The sequence below is a fragment of the Corvus hawaiiensis genome, chromosome 6, assembly GCF_020740725.1.
Source record: "Corvus hawaiiensis isolate bCorHaw1 chromosome 6, bCorHaw1.pri.cur, whole genome shotgun sequence".
Lineage (NCBI taxonomy): Eukaryota > Metazoa > Chordata > Aves > Passeriformes > Corvidae > Corvus > Corvus hawaiiensis.
Window position 1 is genome coordinate 51,279,080 of NC_063218.1, and position 24,903 is coordinate 51,303,982.

The window sequence follows — 24,903 nt, forward strand, 5'->3', positions numbered from 1 at the left end:
GCATCTTGTCTGCCCTGTACAAAAGCTACATGTCTTTAATTAATTCTGGTATCCTCAGTATATTTGTGTTTTGTGTCAAAATTCTTACTCTTTTGTTTGATTTCAATCTAGTTAATAAAAGGTTTCAGTAGTTCAGTTCCAGTCATCATTCAGACTCTTAACAGGTCACATAACCTTGCAGTGAAATATGTTTCGAGATGATTTAGCAAATGTTATGATTTCTTTCTTTTTTTCCTCTGAGTTTACAGGACTCTTGGGGAATTCAATTAGGGATATAATGGTTTGAAGCTACTTTCAGAGCCTCCTTGTAAACAGGGCTTTAAATGTTTAAAGACACTTTGCCAAAGGAATTCAATGTAGGAAGATAGTTAAGTAAATAAAAGTCAACCTTATTTTCATTTGTACATTCTTTGTAAGTGACCTCAGTCCAGAAGCAGCAACCTTATTTTGCTCATTAATAGCATTCTCTGTCAAGCTGCCTTTAGCATATTAACCTGATAACTAATAACTACAAGACATAAATACCAGTTTATTTTTTTTATTCATTAAATATGAAACGTACAAAGTAAAGCATTGATCCTATTCCCACTGATGTTAGTGGTGCTTTTGCTGTTGACTGCAACAGGAACGGGGTCAAATCCAAAGTAAAGCCTCATAATAGATGATGTAAACAGCATGCTAATTAAAAGCCAGGTTGAACCTAGAATCTTTTCTAGCAAGTTTACTTAATATTGGATGAAGTGAGGCCAAGCAGGATTTCAGCAAGTATTTCCGTTTGTCCCACTCCCTTCTGTCTCTTTAGTCCAGAGACGTTCCCCTTTAAACACAGATTCTTTGTCTAATTATCTTATTTTCAGATTTTAAAATCCTAAAGTTGTTTTCCGATTTGACAAACTGGTGCACTGTATGCTGGAAGCAGTTACTGGTGTTCTGAAAGGCAGATAGCTCTAGATGGCACAGGATGAGGATTATTCACACATGTCACTACCTCACAACAACTAGGGGCCAAAGACAAAGGGTTGCCAGTTTTGGAAATTGCCTACAAAACCCTGGCTATATCTTAGTTCTCACAGACAGGAGAAAGCACATGCTTTCCTTGCTTTTCCAATTTTAATCTGAGATGTTTTCTGAGTAGTGACTGTTAGTGACTAAGCTGTTGGTTGTGCTGCCCCCTGAAAGGCGTTATGTTCAATCATGTTGTTTTAATTTTGGCTCTGTAGACTTCTTGGTACAAAAAGGACTTAGGAAGAAGAGTACCAGTATGTTTTCCTGAACATGACCAAATTTCTGCACTTATTCCAAAGAGTTCCTCAAGGTACCTCTCTAACTTGATCCTATTGGCCTCCTAACAGGAGCTGATGTGGTCTTAGGGCATTTTCTTACTTTCCAGAATGGAGAAAGAGAGATGTGTAACAAAAGTTAGAAGAATGAAATGCAAGAAGAAACCTAGGCCTAGATATCTTGCTACACAGTGAAGCCATTGGCTGGTATGTTAGTGGTGTAATTCCAGAAGATGTTAGTAAAGACCAGAAGTTACAATAATCTTATTACCATCAGTGGATTTAAAGAAATTATAATATTTATATCTTTAATATAGCTATTAAATTCTACTGTATGTGTGGCAAAGGTAGCCGGGCAGGTCAGTAGCTTCTGTCAGAGACACATCATGATAAAAAAAAGTGCTGTAACTACACTTGGTATTGATTAATTCCTATTTTTGGCACTCTTGGCACGGTAGTTAAGGAATTAATGAAACTGGAGATTAAGCTATACTCTTTCATAGAGAGGGTTCTTCAAAGTCATTTCTGAGGAATATTTATGAACTCGACTGCTACTACCTGTACTCCTCTACTTTTGTGAGAAATGAAACTTTTGCCTGCAGAACTGTCAGTTTAGACTTGCTCGTACCTCTGAGGGAAGACAGGAGATAGATTAACCCTTCAGACACTTAAAATTTTCTTTTAGGTTGCCTGTTTATCTTCTATTTCATTTCACTGCAGTTCGATGTTGGCAAGACTGAGTTTTGACCCTGCCAGTTTCCCTTGACATTCAGAAAACACAGTGAGAGGCATTTCAATAATAGGAGCAGTGGGGACTAAGTACTTTTGAAACTGACTGTGTCATTTAGGGAATGTCAAATATTGTGTGTGCAGTCACTTAATTTGCTTTGCCTGCAAAATGGGCTAGATATAAGCCGGCCCCAAAGTGGGAGCAGTGCATCAGTGTTAGTGACAGGACAGTGACAGGACAACCAAGATGAGAAGTCCTGCCTTGATGTACAAGCAGGGGTGTGATTATGTGTCCATGCAGAAATGTCTTCCTGGGCTAAATTGGGAAACAATATCATGGCTGTTTAGTTCAATGCCAAGGTAGCAGTTACTGAATCCTGTTGCAAATTTGCACACAAACACCAGGCCTTGCAGGAATAAAATGGTATTCTTTAACAAAATACACTAATTCATACCCTCAACTGAAGGTCCTGTAGAAGAGAAGAAAATTTATTAGGTTCTGAGGCCCTTCCAGTACACGTCTTGCTGCTCATGAACTTCTGAGCTCAGCAAATCATTATGAACAGAAAACTCAAGGACTTACAGATATACAGCTATGATAAAGCCTGACAGGAGAAAGTTTCCTACTGCCTGGCAGAATCTATAAGACTGAGATGGCTCCCTCCCCCCCAATATTTGCAGCTTTAGGAGGTGAAACACGCCAAAGTTAGCAAGTGCTGATGACAAGTAATAATTGCATTAGAAAAAAAATCCCCAAAGTCCCATGCTTCCTTATGTATCTCAAAGTCATGTAATATAATTTTCCGGCATGGTAAGTACTAATTGAGAAATCAGAGCTGCATAGACCACCTAATTAATTTTTTATACATATTTCAGTATTTATACTGTATACCGGATTAATTAAACTTTAGGGCACTGTGCATCTCAAATGACTGTTGTGACTATTGACCTGCAGGCGCTTGACGAGCCTCGTAGAGTACCTGGTTGTGGGGGTTGCCACTTATTCCAGTGGGAAGCTGAGAGTGGCAGCTGTTAGGAAGCTAATACTTGCCCAGAGATGCTAAGCAGTTAATAGAATTATTTTGCATTCCGAGTACAGCAAAGCAACTACGCTGGCTTTCTGAGTGTGACCACTACACTTACTGCTTGGAACTGGTGGGCAGCATGGGTACCATTATACCTCCTCTCACACTGCAAATTTCCCTTCATTTAGCCAACCACACGCATCCGGAAAAGCTTAGTGGGCTGCAGTATCCTTGAATGAGATTAGTACGTCCCCTTTAGTGCCCTGGGTCAAGAGGACAAGACAGTGAGTAGGATGAGGAAGATAAGGATTAGGAGGGACAGCTCCCTCCTCCATCTTGCAGTGACTAAAGTATTACTTCCATCAAGTTTTGTGACTAAGAGGTAATAGGAAAGTAGGAGGATGATGGAGTAAAGATATAAATCAATGCTAGGTAGGAGCCAGACCATAAGTTAAGCAGAGTTCAAACAGCAGAGCTATGGTTTCCTCTAAGCAGAGAGTGAGAGGGTCTTATGCCAGGTGCATAATGGCAGCTCGTGAGATTTGAAAATACTGGAGAGTATCTCTGGAAAAGATTATTGCAAATAGAGACATTGAGTAGAGTAAAACTCAATTTAGACAGGCTTGTTGAGTGATATGCTGCAGTGTATTTTCAAAGCTTTTTTTTGTATTTCACACAAGAATGATATATAGCCCATAATTAGAATGGCTAGTTCTTGGAATGTCCCTTATCGACCTATCTAGGTCATTTGGCTTTATACACAAAAATAATTACAGGAGATTTTGCTATGCTGCAATGCAACATGAAAGTGGAAACTGTTTTCCTAGGCTGGTGGCAGAAACAGAGTCAACATTTTGTCCTGTTGCTAGTTGCGCTAGAGAAAGTAATATTATTAGGGAAAGCATGACAAACAAAACTGTCAGGCTTATTGTCATCAGGCTGGACTTCAGAACGTTCCAATACTGTGAAATATTTGTCATCAAACTAATTAAACTCCTTGATTACTGTAGCTAATCCACATAACTCACATAATCTTAGATGTGCTGGATTTCTCTGATATCTGACATTGCAATTTCCATTTGGAACAGGTCTTTCAGAAATTTTTCCTAAAGCTGTAAGGTGGCTTAGATTTTCCATATCCAAGTATTCTTTTTTTCAGTAGGCTGCTCTTCCTCCTGGCAGGTGAAAACAGGAAGCACACACCAAATCCACTGTGTACTGGGTTGGCTGTCTTTGCATGGCTTCATGAGTCCTGTTTCTAATGGAAATTCCCCAGCACTGAGTTAAAACCTGTCATGTGTCCCCTGTTGGAACAAGGAGTTTATAACCTCAGGATTTGCTGTAGCAATCGTATGTGCCTCAGTCCTAAACATTGATGTAAAAGCTGGAAGTGGTGGTAGGCAGCTGGATATTTGTCAGGTGGGACTTTGCACCGAAATGTGCAAATTTCATAATTTTGCAAATATTACATGCAGACAGACAATTGTAGGGGAAACTGGTTTGGCTGCAACATGAGAATGGCAACAAGGCAGAGTTGCAGCAAACCCTGCTCAGGACAAAGGCATAACTGAGGCAGTGCCATCACCCACAGGAGATGCTCCAAAGTATTCCCTTAGCCAGTGACCTCTGTTAACAACTTCCTCAATCCTGATGGCTCTGGACAAGCAAAATTCATGCGCTGTATGGGAATACCGCAGGAGTGGCCATCTCTATCCCTGCAGTATCCTGACAGCAGCTGAGGTATTCTTTCCTCAGCCTGTTCATTATGCCTAGAAGGATAGGGCCCTGGAACTGCTGATCTCTTGCAGCTCTTCCAACTCCATTTCCTCTCATTCTGTGAGTGAAGAGACAGATTTTAAGTCACAACCCCAAAATGGGGGAAACATCATCAAGCCAAAAGCTTTGTAACTCACACGAGGAGATTCAGCTTATGTCTTACAACTGTGTTTCAGGAAAGATGGGTAATAAAGCACCACCTTTCCCCTACTCTGGGTCTCACAAAAACCAGACATCCTTCTTTCCTTACAGCTCACAAAGCCTTGATCTGGAAGGTGAGTCTATACACCCTATAAATAAAGTCTGCTAAGCTTCATCTCTTCATCCAAGACAAAAAGAAACATTTACATTACTTCTGTGTAGAATAACACAGCACAATTGTTCACTGCTTTTATTCATTTGGAAATGTTGCTCAACCTGACAAACGAAACAGAAGTCTGGCATAATTTTCCATGGCTTGTAAACACCAATTTATATATAAACAACAGCAGCCAAATGTAAATAGACAATCAGCACAGCAAGGAGATTGAAAAGATCAGTTTGCAAAACATGACAGATTTTCTTCTTCCAGCATTCTTCTCACTCCTGGTTATCAAAGGCCAGCACACACCAGTACCTAAGGCAGACCTGTTTGAACATGTTCTCTTGCCTTTTGTACAAATTTAAAAGAATGGATCCTCACGCAAGCATTTCAAATCAAGAAACAAATTTGAAAAAAATTGCTACAATACATTGACTGATTTCTTGCCAAGATGGCTATGGAGGAGCTTCTTGATCCATTCTTGCACTGAGAAAATGAGAGGGGGAATTATGTACCTGTGTAATTAAAAATTAAAACCAGAGCATTCTTTGCATGCTCAGTTTGCTCAAGGGAGAAAGACATACCTTTGCTCTGCTTTTACTCCTCAGTGTCAACAAAGTACTCCAGAGCTGAAGGAGTATTAATTTTTCTTCCCAGCACAAAGATGCTGCTGACATACCAGGACTTAGTCATAATTTAACACATTAAAATGAGGGTGTAAAGGGACAGTATTTGGTTTTAATAACAGATAAATGGCATAACTATAAAATTATTCTTCTTCCTGCAACAAAACACAGTGCTGTAGCCAGCAGGTGAGCAAGAGAACACTACAGGGTGTGGTGAAGATACTATTAAATTAACTGTGAAGCCAAAAACTCTGTGTGTGCGTGTGTGCGCGTGTGGGTATAAAATATCTGGCTATTTCAAACCATAGGAGCATGACAGCTGTGAAAAAGGAGTGCCGCAGGGAATTCTTTTAGAGTTTGGTTTTTTTTAAAATATGTTTGACATGGAAAATGTTTTAGTACAAATAAAGCAACTGGTATTGAACTTAAAAAGTGTATGCGGAGGGGGAGGGAGAAAGAAGAGATTGCTGTGTGGAACAGGGATGAATAATTCATGATATTTAAAGAAAGAATGCCTCCGAAATGTTCTGCAAGGCAGTCCATGCTGATAAGTCAGATGGTTATTCCCTCCCCCCCCCCATTTAAAGCATCATTAATTCAACATCTTTGTGATTTTTTTTTTTTAAAAACCTTGTAAGATATGTCTGAAAGAAATGTTATTTAACTTAGATTAGGATCTTATTTATTCAGATAATTTCATATAACTATCAAAGAGATGAGTGGAATCATTTAACCATAAAGAGACAGCTTTAGTACTGTAAGAAAATAATCTAGAAGTTTCTTTTGGTTTTGTTTTTTAAAGAAAAAGAAACCCCAACATCGTTGCACACTAAAATCAGCCTCATGGAATGGGGAAAATAAGAGGAGATATTTTGAACATTACTCCATAGGACACCAGTACAATATAGTGTTAGTGAATGCATTGTAGCAGAGCTCCATATGCAATCAGAATCCAATTGTTACTGGACTGTGTACAAGCACATACTGTGCTCAATGGCCTGATGAGGTATTATGGATATGATGCAAAGAGACCTTGTGGATTAGACATGTACAATTTATTAAAAAAGTGAAACAACTGAACATTTTAACTGAGCTGGAGACAATAGAACTTCAGGTGGTAAAAAGAAAGAGTTTTGAGGAATCTGGTGACTGCAAAGACTTTAGCTATTGCTATATATCTGAGGGGGTTGACAAAAAAAATCTAGTTCTTGGAATGTCCTGATTATATTATATTGGATTTCAGTATTTTCCCTCACTGCTACATTCTGCTTTCAGCATGGAAGAGTTTGTGTAAAGTAGACCGATTATTGTAAAAATATAAAAAAAACGTACAGCCTCTTAAAATGTAGTTTACAGATTGTATATAAAACTGATTTTAAATAAGTAGCTGAAGCCAAAGTGATATTGCATTAAATCACCATTACTTATCCATCACTGTATTAATTTTTATATTACAGATTACACTGCTAAGTTATTTCAGCCTTCTTTCATTCCTTACGTTGACTGAGTCCAAATGGCACTGTGTGATGCACATCTATGGGAACACCCATAGATGCTATAAGACATGATGTTACAATACTTTGGAAATTTTAGTACCTGAATCTTCATGTAGCCAAGCACCTGTCTAATCTGTCGACTTCAGTAGGCCCTCAGACCTAAGAGAAAATTAAAATTGTATTTCAAGCTATATTAAAAGGTGATTTAATTTTGTTTTTTTCTATGACTACCTTAAAGGAGTTGTCCCAAGATAGGGAACCCCAAAGAAAAACAAGAAACGTCAACCAGTGTTGAGCCAGCTGGGTACCTTTCCCAGGAGCCACTCGACGCTGAAAAGACGTCACCTTGCATTAAACAGGACTGATATTTCTTAAGTTATAACAGATTTCTTTTTTGTTAAGAAACACGTCGTGAAAACTACTTTTTTCTCTGGGAGCCACTGGGGTTTTCTGGGGTATCTTATCTGTGTGTCTGTGGCTGTGAGGTCTATTTTGTGCCCAGGCTTCCATGCTTGATTTGAACATTCACTTTTGAAAATGAAAATCACGAGTATCATATTTATGTTTTGCCAGTTTGCCTACCAGCTATCTGCTAACAAAAAAAGTTCCAAGGGAGCATGGCAAGTCTCTGCCCAGCGAAGCCTTTTGTTTTTGCAGATGTTTAGGCTTAGAGGAGTTCTGTGGAGCACAGGCAATCCTAGGGCCTTGTTTGCACTTGTCTGCTGCTATTCTCTGCTCACTGTCTGAACCTGCACGCATTGTTCTCCCGACAGGTGATAACTACCCTGTGCAGTTCATTCCATCAACAATGGCAGCTGCTGCTGCTTCTGGACTCAGCCCTTTACAGCTCCAGGTATGTGCCAGAACAAAAAAATGTGGGATCGAAGCCAGCATTTTAGGGGAAAACTGCTAACCAGCTGTATGCTAAATAATAGCCTGAATGTTAAATAATTTTTGAGCACAGCCCAGGAGGATTAACACCTTATGTACATACAGTACAGCAACATGCAGCCAACCTTGATACTGTGAGTGAAAGACATTGTCTGTGTGTTTTATACTGGCAGTTAATGGTATTTTTCCAATTTACTTGAACAGTTGATGGGAGATAAGTTCAAAGATCTTTTTGTACTTTATTTTCATGTGGTCTCTCCTCTGTAGCTGCAATGCACTACCTATAATTGGAGCACTCAGTGTATCCAAACAAAAGTGCATTATTGGGTTTTTCTATTTTTTCCTTTTTTTTTTCAGGCAGTGTGGTGCTGACAATACAATAAATTGCAAACTCTTTTAGCTTCTGTATTTAGGTAATCTCATCCTTTCTGTGCATTAAGCTGGTCAGATGCCAAGCATGGTTAGGAGACTTAGTTTGGCCATTTATTTATTTTTGGCACATATAGAATGAAATGTTGTGAAGGAAAGATTTATGTGCCATATTATTAGCTAGCTTCTTGTGGCAAGAAGTTTTTAATTTCAGAAGAAAAGACACAACAATGTCATAAATAATGAAGAAACAGTCAAAAGCTTTCAGAGTTAAAATGTGTGGAAAGAAAGTGACAGTGAACATGAGAGGAAAAGCCATTAAAGATGCATGTAACTATTTGCAAGTAAACCTTTGAAACCCCTATTTGAGTTAGGTTAGATTTGGATTCAGAAGCAAAGTAGGAATAAATTGTGCCTGGAGTAGCAAAGTATTGCCATGCTAATAGCCAGATATCTACTTTCCTTACCTTTCTGTGATTATATTATTTTCCAGAGGGACCAAAGCATATTAAAAATCCTTTCCTCTTTACCTGTTATGATATTCTTGCCAGATTAACTTAGCGTAAGCAAAAATGGGGCCAGAACTTGCTGTTCATTGGTGGTCCAGAGCTGACAAGAAAGACTGCTTGATCTTAGGTCTGACCTAACCTACAATCAGAAATTGAAGAGAGGACATCCTGACTCTGCAGGCAAAGATCTGCAATAAATAGTTTTGGGTCATGATAATGTGATGTTAAGACTGTACCTTGGACAGGATTGAAACCAAAGGGAAGTTTCTCAAAAGGAAAAGTAGCAGGTATCCTTTGAAAACCAGTATTTGACTATTTATCGAAGCAAAAGTCTCATTAGCTTTAGTTGGGAAAATACTGCAGAAATCAGCTTTGTGAATAGAGAGACTATTTTTGCTGCCTTTGAAATGCACTAAAACAAATAGTGAACCTACTCAAGACGGCAAGGCAGGAAAGGATGAAAACTGTACCACTCTCAAAGAAATGGGATCTAAACCACAGACATTCCTGCTTCTTTTCTTTTACATGATCCATTTGTAACTTGACCCACATATTTGCACATCAGACTTGGTCTGAATCTACAGCAATAATGCGTTTTCATTAATTTGCAGACATGATAGACTGAGTTGTTAAACATGACGAGAACAATTAGAGAGAAAACAACCAGCAAAAATGTGGTGCTAGTAAATTCAGAAATATTAAGGCTTGGGGGTGTGAATTTCCATTTAGATATATTTGCTGTAAAAGACTTTTTTGTTTGTTTGGTTCCCCATCCCCCTTTTCTATTTTGTTTGAATTTCATCTCCATGGGATTTCAAAACCTTTAATGTTTCATGGTTATAAGAGCTTAAATAACAGAGCACTTAAATGTCCGCTGATAGCTGCTCATCAGATTGTTAAAGTGCCTGAACTAAATTTTATTTACTTCTACTAGTAATATTCTCTTTGTGTCAATTCTCTGTGTTCCCTAAATGAGCACTTATTTGGGTGTGTTTGTTGGAGGGAATTGTTATACCTGATGCATCATGAAGACTGTTAGGGGTGTAGCATTTCAGCTCGTTTTTCCATCTTTGCTTCCCTTCCCCCTTCTTTCTCTGTTCTGCTTCCTTTCTTCCACGCACCCCACCCACTTATTTATTTACGTGAATACTGTGACCATGGTATCTGAGTATTTCCCAAGTGCTTAAAAATACTGATCACACAACTAATCTCTGCTTCTTTCAGCTAGTGGGAGAAATAGCTAATTCATTTGCAGGTTTGGCTTTGTTTCTACATGTGAGTGTGTGTGTAATATCCATGTTTGGAGAACCTGGGGAAGGAAAGCCATGTCAAGTAAAAGAGTTTTGCAGTAGCTCTAACATTTCAAATTTACCAGGGCATTATTATTAATTCCATTCTATAATCTGTATCCAGCTAAGGAAATTCTGCTAGCTTCAAGCTTTCTCCCCTTTTTTTCTACTTATGCTTATTTTTTTATTTTGGATGATCATGCTCCAGGTAGGAGGTAGCAGCAAATTTGTCTTCTCATCTTCCTGTGTGTTAGGGCAACTTCTATGCAAGCTCTGAATCTAATAGCACAGAGAACCATTTTTTACCAGGTACATCATGTGATAATAGCAATTATTCCACAGAGGATGTTTCTCCAGGGGGCAATTTCCAGTTAATGATTTGCCTGTCTTATTCAAGCTATCAGCACATTGTTATCAAAATGTACTTTCTCTGAATTCTATATTTGTGTTCACCAGTGGATTATGTATCTCCATGAGTTAAAAAAACTTTACAGAAATCATATACAGGAGTTTCTCAAGTAACTAGTCTGACTTTCATGAGTGCTGCATTAAAAAAAAAAGAAAAAAAGTGTTCTCCTTCAGCAACAGACCAGTTGGACCCATCTTCTCTTTAGATTTCTGATCACATTGATCAGTTAATGGTAAATACCATTAACATTCACTTGTAGCTTTGAGTATCTTGCAGTAAAATAGTAACTACCACACTTTTATGCCAGCCCATGCTCCTGAATTGGTGGCTTGCTCTGCACTGGATTGGTATCACATAGCTTCTTTTGATCCGTATTCTGACCTCATGAAAGTGTCATTGACGATGTTGACAAAAAGACTTAAAACTCTCTGTTCCACACCTCCCATTGACATCTCAGCCCCATCTCAGCAGTTTCCTCAACAAATCAACCAGAGATTTAAATAATGTGCATGGTAGGACCAAGCCTTGTTAGGACTCTTGGCATGAGAGGGGATCTTGTTGATGAGGGAACCATTCTCTAGGTATACTCTGATCAGAAAAACCAAGATAACTCTGTTCACCCCTCCAGTCTCAAACAACTGTGAGTGAATAGTTTGCAGGTTTATTATCAAACACACCTGTGGCATAGTGGTGTAGGAAACAGTTCTGATACCTGTGTGTAACAGAAGTGAGATGCTTTAATTAACCAGTGTGAGCTGTAAAATCTTTTAATAATTTTCCTTTTGCTCTTCTTTACATACATCTTCTCTGGAGTTTCTCCCCTTTCCCATTTTCCTGAACTTTTTCACAAGTTGTCGAATGGTTGCACTGATACAAACTGATTCTAGAGATGCGTGGCCAGCAATCTTGTTAAATGAGTGGACTTGATCACGAAATGGGTTTTTCCAGCTCTCATGCTGCTGGTAGCAGTAACCTAGTTACTGAGAAGTCACAGTGGTGGCAGAGGTGGCACCTCTGTCATTACTTTCAAACAAGGAATGTTACTATATGCCCTTTAGTGTTTAAAAATCCCCCCTGCCTTCATTCTTACATATTTCTACAAAGCTGTCTAGGAGATGAATAAGGAAGTGTCGCAACTCTCTCAACCACGACTGATAAACTGTTGATAAAAGTGGAAGCACTACAATGATGCTGGCTGGAGTTATTCCTAAACAAAGTGAGCTCTAGGAAAAAAAGCAAAACAAAAAAGCTTTCGTTCATAACTCTTTCCCCAAACTATTTGTGTAATTTGTCCTTCAGAATTTATCGCTTATAACACTAATGAACCTTGGCAAGTCTTAACTATAGTTGCAGCTGTGTTCTTGAAACCTGAAGTTTTTATAATCCAGTGAAAAAAAGAGGAAAATTTTAACTAAACACATATTTGTCTATTTCTTTTCTGCCCTCCCATCTTATCCTGCTCCTCCATACTCTCCTAATTGCAAACAAAGTAAATGACCTTTTTTTATACTGCTGGGTGCAGATCCAGCGTACTGCTGAAGCATTGCATAGCCTGCCTCAGGGGCACAATATTAGTAGAGGGAAGGCCAAAGAATGCTATTTTTAGTTGAACAGTTCAGCAGATGGAGGCATGAATACTCATATATCTGAAGGTTGAGGGGTTTGAACCATTAATTTTGATAATGTATTTAACCCTGGGAACAATCAGAAACTGTAACTCCAAGGTTACAATGCTTTTGACCTTTAGAGAACAGAGGGCACGTGGTACAGTAAACAATATATTACATTTCTACTTATTCCAATTCTCTCACACGTATAAATTTCAGGACATAGTTGACATTTGCTTTCCTCAGCTATTTTAGTGCTGGTCCTCAAAGTAAGTCAAGAAGAATGTGCAGGAAAGAGGCCAATGTAATGCGACAGTCATGTAAATATGGCCTTTAAATAGCTAAGTCGTTAAATGTGGCCCTTTACGAAGAAATATTATTCTCAGGAACCAGAATCTGAGTGACTTATTATTGCAATGAAAAAGTTGTTTTAGTGGACGGCTGCTCCTACGGAGTCTCCTCTGTATGTTGTAACCTTAACACCATTTTTCAGCAGGGCTAAAGTGATCTGATAGTGAGAGCTCGCACTGGAGGTGATTTGGTCCCACTCTGGTAACACATCATGCAAAGTGATGTACCTGCCTTATGTCTTACTAAATGATGCATGCTCCTCTTCAACAAATATAGCAGTTAAATATCACGCAGCTTAAGTATTTCTAATTAAAATATCTCCATGTGTCAGCATATTGGTAATGTATTATTTTAATCCATTTATTTTGTTTATGAAACAGTGACATATGTTTAGATTGTGAAATATATGAGCCTTAAAAATCACTTTATTGAAGAAAATTAATTTCTACAATGCTGTCTCAGTAATGTGTTCACTCACCCAGTCAGTCACTGGCAGGGCTGCCAGTCTTAATGTTGGTTAGACACAGTTTAACAGTTTTATCTGACATAACACTCTCGGATGTAGGCAATAATAATTTTTTCAAATGCAAAAACCATGGGGTTTTCCATTCTCTTTCTTTCTTTCTTTATTTTTTTTTCTTTTTTAACACAGTGAAGAATGGGGATTGGGTAAATATGAGAGAGATTTGGTAAGACCAATCAAAATTAAAAACAGCTAGTTACCTTTTCAAAGTTAGACACTGCAATTTGTTTGTCAGCGGGTAGATGTTTGGGTCAGCACTGTGAGTGAGTGACTGTCAGCGGGAATTCCTACAAGACAAGTAATTTCCCTCAATGTATTACTGACAGATTGCTCACTTCTTCGAATCACTAGAGAAAACAAACTTAATATTGTTACGGGCAGAGTTTCTGTCTTCATTAGCCTTATAGAATGATTTTATCTAGCATTCAAAGACTACTGAGCTCTAGGTGGACATATTTTAACAGAATGTTCCTTATTATGATACAGTGAATAGTGGTCTAAATTAAGGAGATGGTGTGTGCAAATTTCAGCATATGGAAGTAGTAAATTACATATTTTGGTCCTTTTCTTATGTAGAAATTTAGGTTGTAGCAGAGAAAGGAGAGAGGTCAAAAGAAGATTTTATTAAGGCTCTGAGAGACCAAGCACACCCTTTAATGGAAATAAAATTAAAAATATGCCAACCTTGCAATACTCAGGAAAATTTAATTAAAATCAATGAAATAGTTATACTTGTGCCTTTCCCTACTTGAATGTTTATGTCTCTGTATGTAATATCTGTGTTATCAAGTTGAATTATATCAGTGGCAGTATCAATGAAAATGATGTCATGGAGTCAATATTTTACCATATGACCTCCTTTCTTTGCAGAATTTCTTAGTGCTCCATCTTCTCCTACTCCTTCTCATCTTCAGCCCTGAATTATCTGGCAAAGTGATTTTCATCAGGAAAGGACACCCCATTAAAAATTGAGACTTTTTGCAGTAAAATATCACTTAGGATGAATTTTTTTCCCAGGAGGATTTTCCTAGCTTCCCCAGTCACAGGGAGAAGGAGTCTCCTTCTTCTCTTCTAGTTGGTAAAAGTGGACAGACAAACAGAGCTATTAGCTAATCAGTCTGGTACAGCAGCACTGCAGCTGCAAGAGCCTTTTCTCACCCATTTCATGCCCTGCGCCTCCAATAACTGCTTTGAACAGCATGTCTTTGTTACACTCCTTCTTGCTTACTGGAAGAGTGTCATGTTATTTAATAAAAAATTTAGAGCAACGTTTAAGAAAGAGACTGTTCCTATAGTCTGTAGCAGTTCTAGCACTTGTCTCGGCAGTGGCAAACCCAGGTCATTCCTGGGCTGGTGTTTCCTCTCACTCCAGGAAGGTCAGTAGCCTCCAGACTGCCACCCAGCCTGGCACAGCTCTCTTTCTGTTCCCTTCAGCTGCCCAACCCCTCCTCCACCTTGAGAAGGGCTCCTGTCCTTCTCCTGCTCTCGTCTCCCGAGAGGGAAGACTTTTCAATCTGGCAGCTAGGGATCAGGCCCCTGGCATGATTCCCACCTTTTGCACCCTTAGATTGCACCAAGCAGGACAGCTGCCTTCCAGGCCCATATGCTGTTCCAGAGAGAATTTACCATTGAGATCCTAAGTGGCACAGACATCAACTCACTTATCAGGAAACTTGTATGTTTAGAAGGATATCATCCTTATGGCCTGGATGGCAGGCGGTTTCCAGCATCTCTTCAGTCTATATCAAGGCAGAAGCTGGAGCCCAAGTGACTGGGAGAGGCTGAGCCCCCAGCGTCAACAAGATGTTCCTGCTGCCTTAACCACTGGCTGCCCCTTGCTGAAAGCCCAGGCTCTATTTTAAAATCATTGTGCTTTGCAAAGCTGCCTCCCTGGGGTATGTATTCACTCAGAAGCCAGTAAGAAGCAAATAAGTTACTGCTGCATTTACTGACAGAGCACCAGAGGCACCAGTACTACAGAATACCATCAGGGGATGAGCAGGTTTTTTAAAGCTCTTTTAAAACTGTGGCATCCCTTTGGGGAATAGGCTGACTGTGAGGCATACTCTGAGCTGGCAGTTGGATTCCTTCAAGCTTTCTAGAAATGTATATGGTGTGTGCCTTAAAGGAATTAGCTGCAAGTGAATATGTTTCTGGAATTTTATTATGCTTCTATACTCTATAACCATAGAGCAAGCTGCTTAATTTGGCTACAAATTACAAACATGAAGGATTTTTTCCTGTGAAGGTGTTAATATGTTTGGTTGTTTAGGAACTAAGCAGGAACCAGATTAAAGACAAAAATATCTTTTAAGTTAGGTCTACGCACAAAGGAAAATAATACATGCCAGTATTATCATTCCTCCCTGACTAATTGCTACAGAAAAAGAAAACTTAATAGCTCCCCTTTCATCTGAACTAAAAGTTCTAAGAACAAGGGTGGTTAGATTCGAGCTTCTAGGTGTAAACTAACACACATGTGCTCAAAGGAAGCAGAAGAATTCTCTTAGAGATGCATGGACTGGAAAGATATCATCACCTGCCCCATTTCCGAGGGTCTTGGATTAGAAGACCATGTGCCCTCCCACTGACCCAGTTCAGAAAATGAGGAAAATTCATGGAAGACGAGATAAAACTCCTCAAACCAGTGTATAGATAATGCTATCACCAAGCTGAAGAAGCTTTACGGATGGTGAAATAGGAATGGTGTACGGCCTTCAGCGCCTTGCTCGTCTAAAATATGTTTGGTCTGTGATGTTTTTAGAATCCATATGATTGAGGAACTAGAACAGTGTCCTAACTAGAAAGTATTGGATTCATCTGTCTATTCCTAAGGCTCAGCATGAAGGCTACATATGGCTGGAGGAACACCAGAAGGTTTGCATGTCAGTCCCGAAAAAGAGACTGCAGGGAGAAGCGTCTTCAGGCGTACAAGAAGAAAACACATCATGCTTAAATTTCAGTATTAAGGAATTATTTGAGACTTAAAGGAATCCTTCACAAAATCTAGTGAAGTAGACATAATAGGGCACATATTTTGGTGTTGGGCATGAATTATAGCAAAGCATGAAAACAAACGAAAAAGTATTTCAGGTGTAGGAACAGTGAGAGGGTGCTGTCAGGTCCACTGGCATTTTTGGAAGTGAAGTGAGAAATCAAAGAGGCAAAGTCCTTTCAGTGCAGTTGAATCATTTGTGCTACACTCTAGACACAGAACAAGTCACCAGATTTAACCAGTTTACAGCATTATTTAATAACACCTCTGTGAACTATCCAGAGTAGTTCATCCAGTACAGGCCCTCTCTTCTGCTGCTGTCTTCCAACACCTAGAAGGCTATTCACTCCTCATAACCTATTTAAGCTGGTCCCATCACACCCACTGCAGTTTAGAAAGCACAGCAATCTTACGTCAAATTCACATTTACTGGTGTAAAACACATTGGCTTCCAATGAATTTATAATAGTAAGTTCCCAGTTACCTGGTTTTGAGGTGCAAATGTGATTTTTTTTCTTAGATGTAATTTTTATAAGCCCATTTGAATACGTTTTGCATAATGTTTTGTGTGCTTCCTATAAGGAAATTATTTAATTTTCCTTGAAGGTGCATGAAAGTTCAAAATATACAGTAAAAGATCAGTGTGAGCGATCTGCTAAGCAACCTGTAAAGGACAATTATTTCCAATGCTTTAAAATACCTGTGAGTTGGGCTTGTTTTCTGCTTCACAAAGAAAACATTTCACTGTCTTCTGCATTTAAATATACATTTTAACTATGTTGACTTATCAGGTAACGCAGCAGGCTGAACAGGGATGAACCATTTTTAATGGTATGTTAATTGAATGGGATGCTAGAGATGCACCTGAGTGACTTTTTTTCCCAGATGTGCCCCAGCTGACTGATAAAGCTTCTCCTGATCAGTAGAGCCAGTATATATTTATTATATCCCCGTCTTCTGTCCATTTTGCTAGTGAAAATTGTAGAATGGCTGCGAGCTACCACATGAACTGTCTCCCTTATAAAAGTAAGAAAACATTGCCGTTTCAAATCCCAAGCAGCACTTTCAAATATTCAGCTTTTAAACGTAGGGTTGCCTCGGCATCTTCTCACAAGATGGGGATTCAGATGTGGGAATTGAGAGAGGTTGTTTAAATGGGATTCTTCCTTTTTCCTCACTTGCACCCGTTTACTGCGGCGATGGTGTCTCGTTCCTCTGTCATGGGAGCGCGTAGGAATTTAGTCATAGAGCTTTTGCCCCTCAGTGTGCTTAGCAGGGGTAAGTGAGCGTTCAGTTTTCTTGTTCTGTCTGTACAGTTCTGCACAGGAAATACTGCAATCGTCATGTTAGACAAGTTCTCCATCTGGATGGTCAGAGAATGAATGAACCCACCAATCTATGCCAGATTTTATGAGATATTTCTAGGGAAGGTTTATTGCCACTTATTTTTTTTCCCCATGTCCTGATTTCCTTTTCTCTTGCTTATGCCTCAGCTTTGCTGTGTGCCATCAGGGCGACAGACCTAGAATGCATACACTAGAAGCAGCAATTGCACAACCATCTCCTATAGGATTAGGAGAATAATTATGTTTTTAGACCCCTTCAGCTGAGAGTGTCTGCATTACTGGCAGTCATACCGGTGACATGGACATGTGCTCACTAGGAAACTCATTCACCAACTCATTTCACACAGCTCAACAAGCGGTTACTCATAATTGCTTGTAATCCTGCTGACATGAGACTGAATGAAACTCCTGACTTTTCTCACAAAGCCCATCTATGTGTTAACGTTTTTTGAAAGAAATATCTGAAATTCTGAAATGCAAAATTTGATAAGCTTTGATAGCTATCATCCCTTCAGCAAACTTACTGTAATTAATTGCTTTTCAATCATATCATTTTTCTCCCTTTATCATGGAGATGCTCCTTCTTTTTACTCTAGCTTTAGTGCAGAAGACATTTCTATAGATAAAGTGTGTGAAACTATCCTAATTTGTAAGGTAGCTGCTTTTCATATAGACCTCTCACATTTATTGTTTAAAATATTTAGTATTAGCAGTAAGGAATAAATCCCAGATTTTTAAGGAAGAGCTTCTGAAAGAATACCAGAAAACATCTTAAATTCTTTTTATGAATAATCTGATTTACAGCATCACCAGAGAAGGTAATACTAAGATAGCATAAAGTGAATGAAAAAATCTGCACTCTGATGCAACCATCTGGTCATATTTTTGTATTTTTCTGCTTGATCTGGTTATATTTTCACTTTAAGGAAGCACTGCTTATTTGTTTTCTTTGGATAGAAGAGAAGGAGTTTAAAACATCAGAGCCTTTGTTTGCAGGTATCTTTGGAGGCATGCTGCCTGATCCTTGCTTGCTTTCCTAAGTGAGCTAGCTGCCTTTAGTGCCATCCTCAATTTTCATAAGGAGGAATTTATGCTAGGAAAATGCCAATAGCAAATTCTAATAGTGGCAAACATAGGAAAATCACATACAGATTTATCTTTAACATTTCACATTTTTTCTCAAAGAACATCATCTACTGGAAACTTGAAATTACTTTTTCAAGCAAATGCTGTTGTCCTGTTCTGTGACTGGCTTTCTGCCAGAAACTTAAGCAGAGCATCTCACAGTTACTTTATAAAATAATAATAAAAAATGTTGAAGATTTTTTACAAATTTTCAAGATATGTAGCACAATATATAATCTGGGAGAACCACAAAGATAAGGCTATTTTGTTCTTTCCTGTGCATGGTAAATAACAGGAGAATTGTGATCAAAAAGTAGCATATCAGGCACCTGACAGCATTAAATGAAGGAATGCAAATCTTTGTGCCTAAGAGAAAGGTTTTACTGACATTTCTGCTATCCTCCCGCAGAGGAAATGGCTATAGACAAAGTATGTTTTTCTTGATATTTACAATATTTTATTAGAATAGTGGTTTTATTAATGGTCACATTCTATCTTTACTGGGAATACCTGATGGTTGTATTCAGATGTACCTAGTTCAGGTGCTGTGGTATTGCAGCAGCAGTGGATACATTTCAGGAGGAGCACAGGGAAAATAGCAACTTGTTCAGGTGCACAGAGGGTGGGAGTGTTTAAATGGAAGGTCTGAGGGATGAGTCCTCCTTCCTGGAGCCAGGTGCTCGCCCCATGCCGAGGTGGGACACAGGAGTATTCTGTGCCTCCTGCTCTCTGTGTTCCTGTCTCCTGGCACACAGAGGTGAGCTGTGTCCCCAGCCTGGACGGGAAAAGGGTGAGCTGGGAGGTTGCACTGTGAGACTGCTCCTGCTCTGTAAGTGCAGAGCAAGACTCCTGGTTTAACAGCCTCTCATTAGGTCCTCCTCTTGAGAAAAAAATACAGCAGGAAAAAAGAGGCACTCTCAGTTTGGGCTTTGATCTTGCTTTCATAAACAACTCAAAGAATTTGCATGGGAGCAGGTAACTATTCCATTATTGCTGCTAGTGAAAATACAAGAGAATAGATACACAAAGTGGAAGAGATGAGAACAGTTAGCACTCCTTTATTCCTTGTCAGAACTTAATCTAGATGAACTAAAATGTTTGCTGTTTTTGTCATGCCTCAAGATAAAATGTCAATGTTTACATTGTTACAATGTTCTTTTAGACAAAAGATGCTTATTGTTTTTGAGCCCCTGAGGTACTATCTCTAGGAAATTATAAATATGTAGGAGATGCCTAAGGTTGTCTCATTTTTAAGTTGTGTTTTTGGCTGGTGTTTTTTTTTTTTTATAAGGAGCAGTTGCTATAACCACAACAAGAATTTTGTGTTATGTGCTTCTGTGCTTTTCCTTATTTTTGTCCTTTCCTTGCACCACAAAGAATGAAACCAGAGTTAAGTTAGTAAGATGAGAAGCTAATGTGTTATGGGCTGTTGCACCTCTAGGACAAAAAATGCTAAGCATATGCCATGTAGAAAGTGGCTTTTTTTTTTTTTTTAATTGTCCTTCCTGATATTTGCTTGATACAGAGATTTTAGTGATATGTACAGTGAGCTGTGCAACTGCAGCATTTCACTCCCAGCCTCCCTCCGTCCCCTGCTTTGTGCGGCGGCCTCCGTGTATCCGGCAGGTTGTACGCCAGCAGATGAAACAGATGTTGGGGCCATACTGGAATGGAGCGGCATGCTGCATCAGGACTTGGATATTCCTCTTGACATCTGGATGCTGCTGGCCTGGGAAGCCTGCCTTAGGCCGGGAGGCTGGAGGAGCCTTGTGGCAGTAAACATAGGGTCCTCACTGCTCTTTAAGTGATTAGTGCACTGGAGCAGCAATAATGCTGAATTATCGCTTGGTTGCATTCTTCCAAGGAATCTTGGGACAAAGGGATAGTCAAGGAGGAGTCTTTACGGTAAAGTCATGTTCAGAAAGACAAGACTAATTGCCATGTGTAAAAAAGCTTACTTTCAACTGATGGTAAAATTATTATGAATGCTTTAGGAAACTTTTTACAAAGCAGCGAACAAATAGCTTGCACAAAAGCCTCCCTTTTTAATTTAAAATGACGAAGATGAAAAAACGACAATTTCAACTACTTTCCAATTTCATGCTCTAGTCAAATTGTAGGGAACAGACAACAAAATGTGACTGAATACTTGAAATTGTAGGTAAACTATTGCGCATGCCTACTAGAGACAAAAATGTGAACTTCTAATAGCTGCAGGGAAGAATATTAGGTATGGAAGCTGTCTGACTTATGCATTGACTCTTTATAGTTTCACTTTATCAAGTTGAAAATTCTGCTGTATATGCGGCTACAGCCTAAATTGTCTGCTCCAGCACTTTCCTTTATGATGTGTGTTATTTAAACACAATGGACATGGTATATTGCATGGAAATAGGTGTTTAATGTTTAGTGATTACTGTTGGATAAAATAGCACTTAGCATGGTTTTCCTCCTCTCTGCTCCCAGTAAATTTTTATTGTTAAGACCAATGTGTTTAAACAAGGGCCCTCCCAAACAGAATACAGCTTTTTGGAGAGCATGAGGTAATATTTTGAAGATGACCAGTTTGTTGCTCTCATTTAACCTCCAGTATTCTGAAGGGGTTATATTTAATTAACACTGGCTAAAGGCCTGACTTAAGAGGCAACCAAAAGTGATTGAACTGCATTTTCAGGTCCAGGCTGTAATCTGTTGGATAAAGGAATAATAATAATAATAATAATAATAATAATAATAATAAAAATTAGAAAGCACCATTTACTGAAATTCTTTCTAACTAAACTGTATTTCAATGGGCCATTTAATGCTCAGATGGACAAAGGTATTACTTCAGTCATTGAATTGTATCAAGCCCTTTCTCAGAGGCCCAGTTTAAGAACTCTACAGGAAAAGTGGCTTAGCATCATATTCTCAGAAGACCAGCACTCAGTCTGTTTGGAAAGGGGGAAAAAAAAATAAAAAGAGTGAAATGAGGTGTGACATGGCCGCCGAGTCAGTGAGGATTTTTGCCTCTCCTTCCAGTCAGTGGCTTCACAAGGGAATTGTTTTTCAGAAAGTAAGAGCTCCATATTGACACAGAAGGCCTTCAATTCTGTCTATATGTTTTACATTTTTTTGGTTTTGTTTTGTTTATTTGTATGTTTTGGTAGCTGTTACTCTGTTCCCCCTGTTAGCTTTTGGTCAACCCTTTGCTCTTTTCTGACATAGCAGAAATTTAGTTTTCTCTCTGGGGGACTGAGGATCAGTACCTATACTTTACAGGGTTAGATTTTTGAATCAGAGACATTAGAAAAATTGGAATTCTCATTTAAGTATCACACTCTGTGAGCTGAGTAGTCATTTTCTTTCAATAGACACAATGTTGTATATATTCTGTGGTGATATATCTAATGTACTGTGTGAACTTTAGTTGTATAAAAATTTCAGGATATATTTTTGAATTATCGTTTTTTTGCAGAGAGTAAACTTTTCTTTTTGCTATTTTCATGCTGTCTTGAAAAATTCCCAGCAGCCTCATAGGGTGATGGGTTGACATTTTATCTTGAAAACTTGTCAAGGTTTGCTGTAAAACTAATAAACCATCAGCTTTACTTTCAAAGGGGAAACAAACAGAATATTACAGAGACAACTGCCAGGTGCCAAATTATGTACATTGTGTTAGCCACTTGCAGTGATTGATAATTTATTTGAGCTCTAAGCATTCTTTCTTGGCTTTTTCCACAGCTTTACAGTAAATAGGCTGTGAACAGGCAGTTGCTGAGAGATTGTATTTAATTGTCATAATTCAATGAAATCAAAGCCATTTGATTTCCGAGGGGCACGATCTCAGGGATGCAGCCTACATGAGAGTTCCTGCATTCAGGCTGCAAAGCAGAGAGAGCTGTTTTGATGGCCGCTTCTAATTCATTGTGTCAAAGCAGGAGGAGGTCAAAAGAACAAGAAATACAGTTTGCAAACGAAACAGAAGTGATCTTGAGAGCACCTTAATGCACATGTGCCTGAAGGCAAGTTAGCTCTTTATTGCACTGGTGCATGTGTTTTAAGTCTGTAGCTTTTCTCCAAATTTAAATGACTGTAACTGAGAGAGACTTTGGGGTTGGATGTCTGTGCTGTCAGGCCCTGATGAGAAAAAGATGGGGAGAGGAAAAAGTGAGTAAGGCTCTAAACATGGATATTGCTGCAGGTGTCTTCTCAGTGCACATTCTCTCCCTGTGTTTTTGGGTGTTTTTTTGGCTTGGGTTTTTTTTTTTTTCTTTTTGGTGTTTTTTTTTTTTTGGTTTTTTTTTTGGTTTTTTTTTGGTTTTTTTTTTTTTGGTGAGGATTTTTGTTGTTTTTTTTGGTTTGTTTTGGCTTTTTGTTTGTTTGTTTTTTCCCCCCAGAACATCAGCATGACCCTTGGGGATGAAAACTACTGTCTATAATCCCTTTATTTTAGAAAAGACAATGTTAATAACTTTAAACAAAAAACTAGTAAAATGGTAATTTTATCTTCAGTTTACATTTCCCATTAGGTCATAAATTTAAGTAGATATTTTATAGCTGATAGCACCTATTCAGGCTCTCCCCATAATATGATGAATGAACTCAAAATAATAGTGCAGGAACCACAGCATGCAGGAATAGGTCATGGACAATAAGATCTATCATTTCTTCAGAACACATGCCAGTGTGTTTTGTTAGTCCATTCATATTTTGAGCTGGACCTATTGTACGTGCTGAGGAACTCCTCTGTGGAGTAAGGAAAATTTTCTTCTCCAAAAGATGAAGCAAGAAATGAAAAACTATGAAGAATAGATATGTCTTTGCTAATTGTTTTCCTCAGAAGAAATCTGGATCTTTGTCACTGACTTATTATATAGATCCTCTTAACATCTGTCCAGCAGACTGTGGACTTTATTAACAGACAAGAGACCCACCAGATTTAGAGCCTGCTGGGTGCGTCTTCATCTTCACAGCTGTGGATTAACTCAGACTTTCCAGAAGAGGACAACCATATGGGATAATTGGTGTCATTGGGTAGCTAAAAAAAATATGAAGAAACAAATGTCGTCCAAACACAATCCACTGTTTTTACAGCCACAATTACTAGTCTGTTTAAGAAATAAGAAAGGCAGCATTACACTAAAAAAAGAAAATCTATTCATATCTGTGTGGGAACCTAATCAGGCTCTTGTTTCCAATGACGATGGCTCCACAGTCACACCAGGTCTGCAACAAGAATGCTCCTTTTGTGTGCCGATAATGTGGAAGCGATAAAATTTCCTATAAGAGACATATGTGTTTACATCATGAGATGTGTTATTTGACAAAATGCTTTGTTCTCTGCATATTTTCCACGCAGAGTTTCATGCTGGGTTGTTTTGCTGGAAAGCTTTGATTAGCTAGAATTAGTTGCTGAAGTAAAATAGATACTTTTGTTTTATGAGTCCTCTTGCTGAGCTGTAAATTATAGTAAAACATATAAGGAGTGACAGAAAGAAGTGCTGATTTGAACCTCTGACCCATGATCGGCATAAAAACATAAGATAACTCTTTCAAAGGACTACTGAGAGCCATAAATATTCCATGGTCCACTAAAAGTTAGGCCCTTTTAACAAAATAAAGCTGTTATTTTGCAGTACTGCAACAATACAGGCTGCAGTATCTGAAATGTGGAGAGATTCTTTTATTTTCAGTATGGGCTGGCCATTAGCCACAGCAGGGCAGCAGAAGAGATGGGAGTGATTTTTCTTTTTCTGAACCAGTACAATGAATTTGTGGTCTGTGAAAGGAGTTGGGACCGGCAGACACTCAGTGGTGAAATTAGGTAACTGTTATTTTGCTGCTTGAGAGTGAAGCAATACAGGCATGTATTGCATGGAATACAACAGGAACTGAGGGGAATTGAGGGCCACATAAAAATTCCCCTTGACATTATATATAATAGCAACTGACAGACACTGAAATTACTGGTTCTAATAGTTAAAAAAACCAAACCAAAACAACAACAAACTAACCAAAAGCTCTGTAGTGAAGGAATTTGAATAACTGGTAAAATAATTTTTTGGCTAAGAAAGAATGTTTTTCAGTAGACACACAGATGAATGTAAAGGGAAAACTGAACGCCTCTAACTTTGCCTGTGACTACAAAATGTATTATTTGTATTTTCACAAATACAGTTAGTTTGTTTGCACATATTGGGTTTTAATAAATCGGAGAGCACATTAGTCAGCAAGCACATAAATAATCACAGCAACAATCTTTGTTATTATGACA

At 38.6% G+C, this 24,903-nt stretch overlaps 1 protein-coding gene across 8 annotated transcripts in view; it reads left to right on the forward strand.

Annotated features, from left to right (window-relative positions):
- The window catches only part of SOX6 (SRY-box transcription factor 6), a 373,677-nt gene that overhangs the window by 274,118 nt on the left and 74,656 nt on the right, over positions 1-24,903 (forward strand). For all 8 annotated transcript variants that reach the window (XM_048307281.1, XM_048307282.1, XM_048307278.1 and 5 more), the window contains one exon: positions 8,007-8,086. In XM_048307281.1, the coding sequence (XP_048163238.1) occupies positions 8,007-8,086 (80 nt within the window). The remainder of the gene's footprint in view (positions 1-8,006; positions 8,087-24,903) is intronic.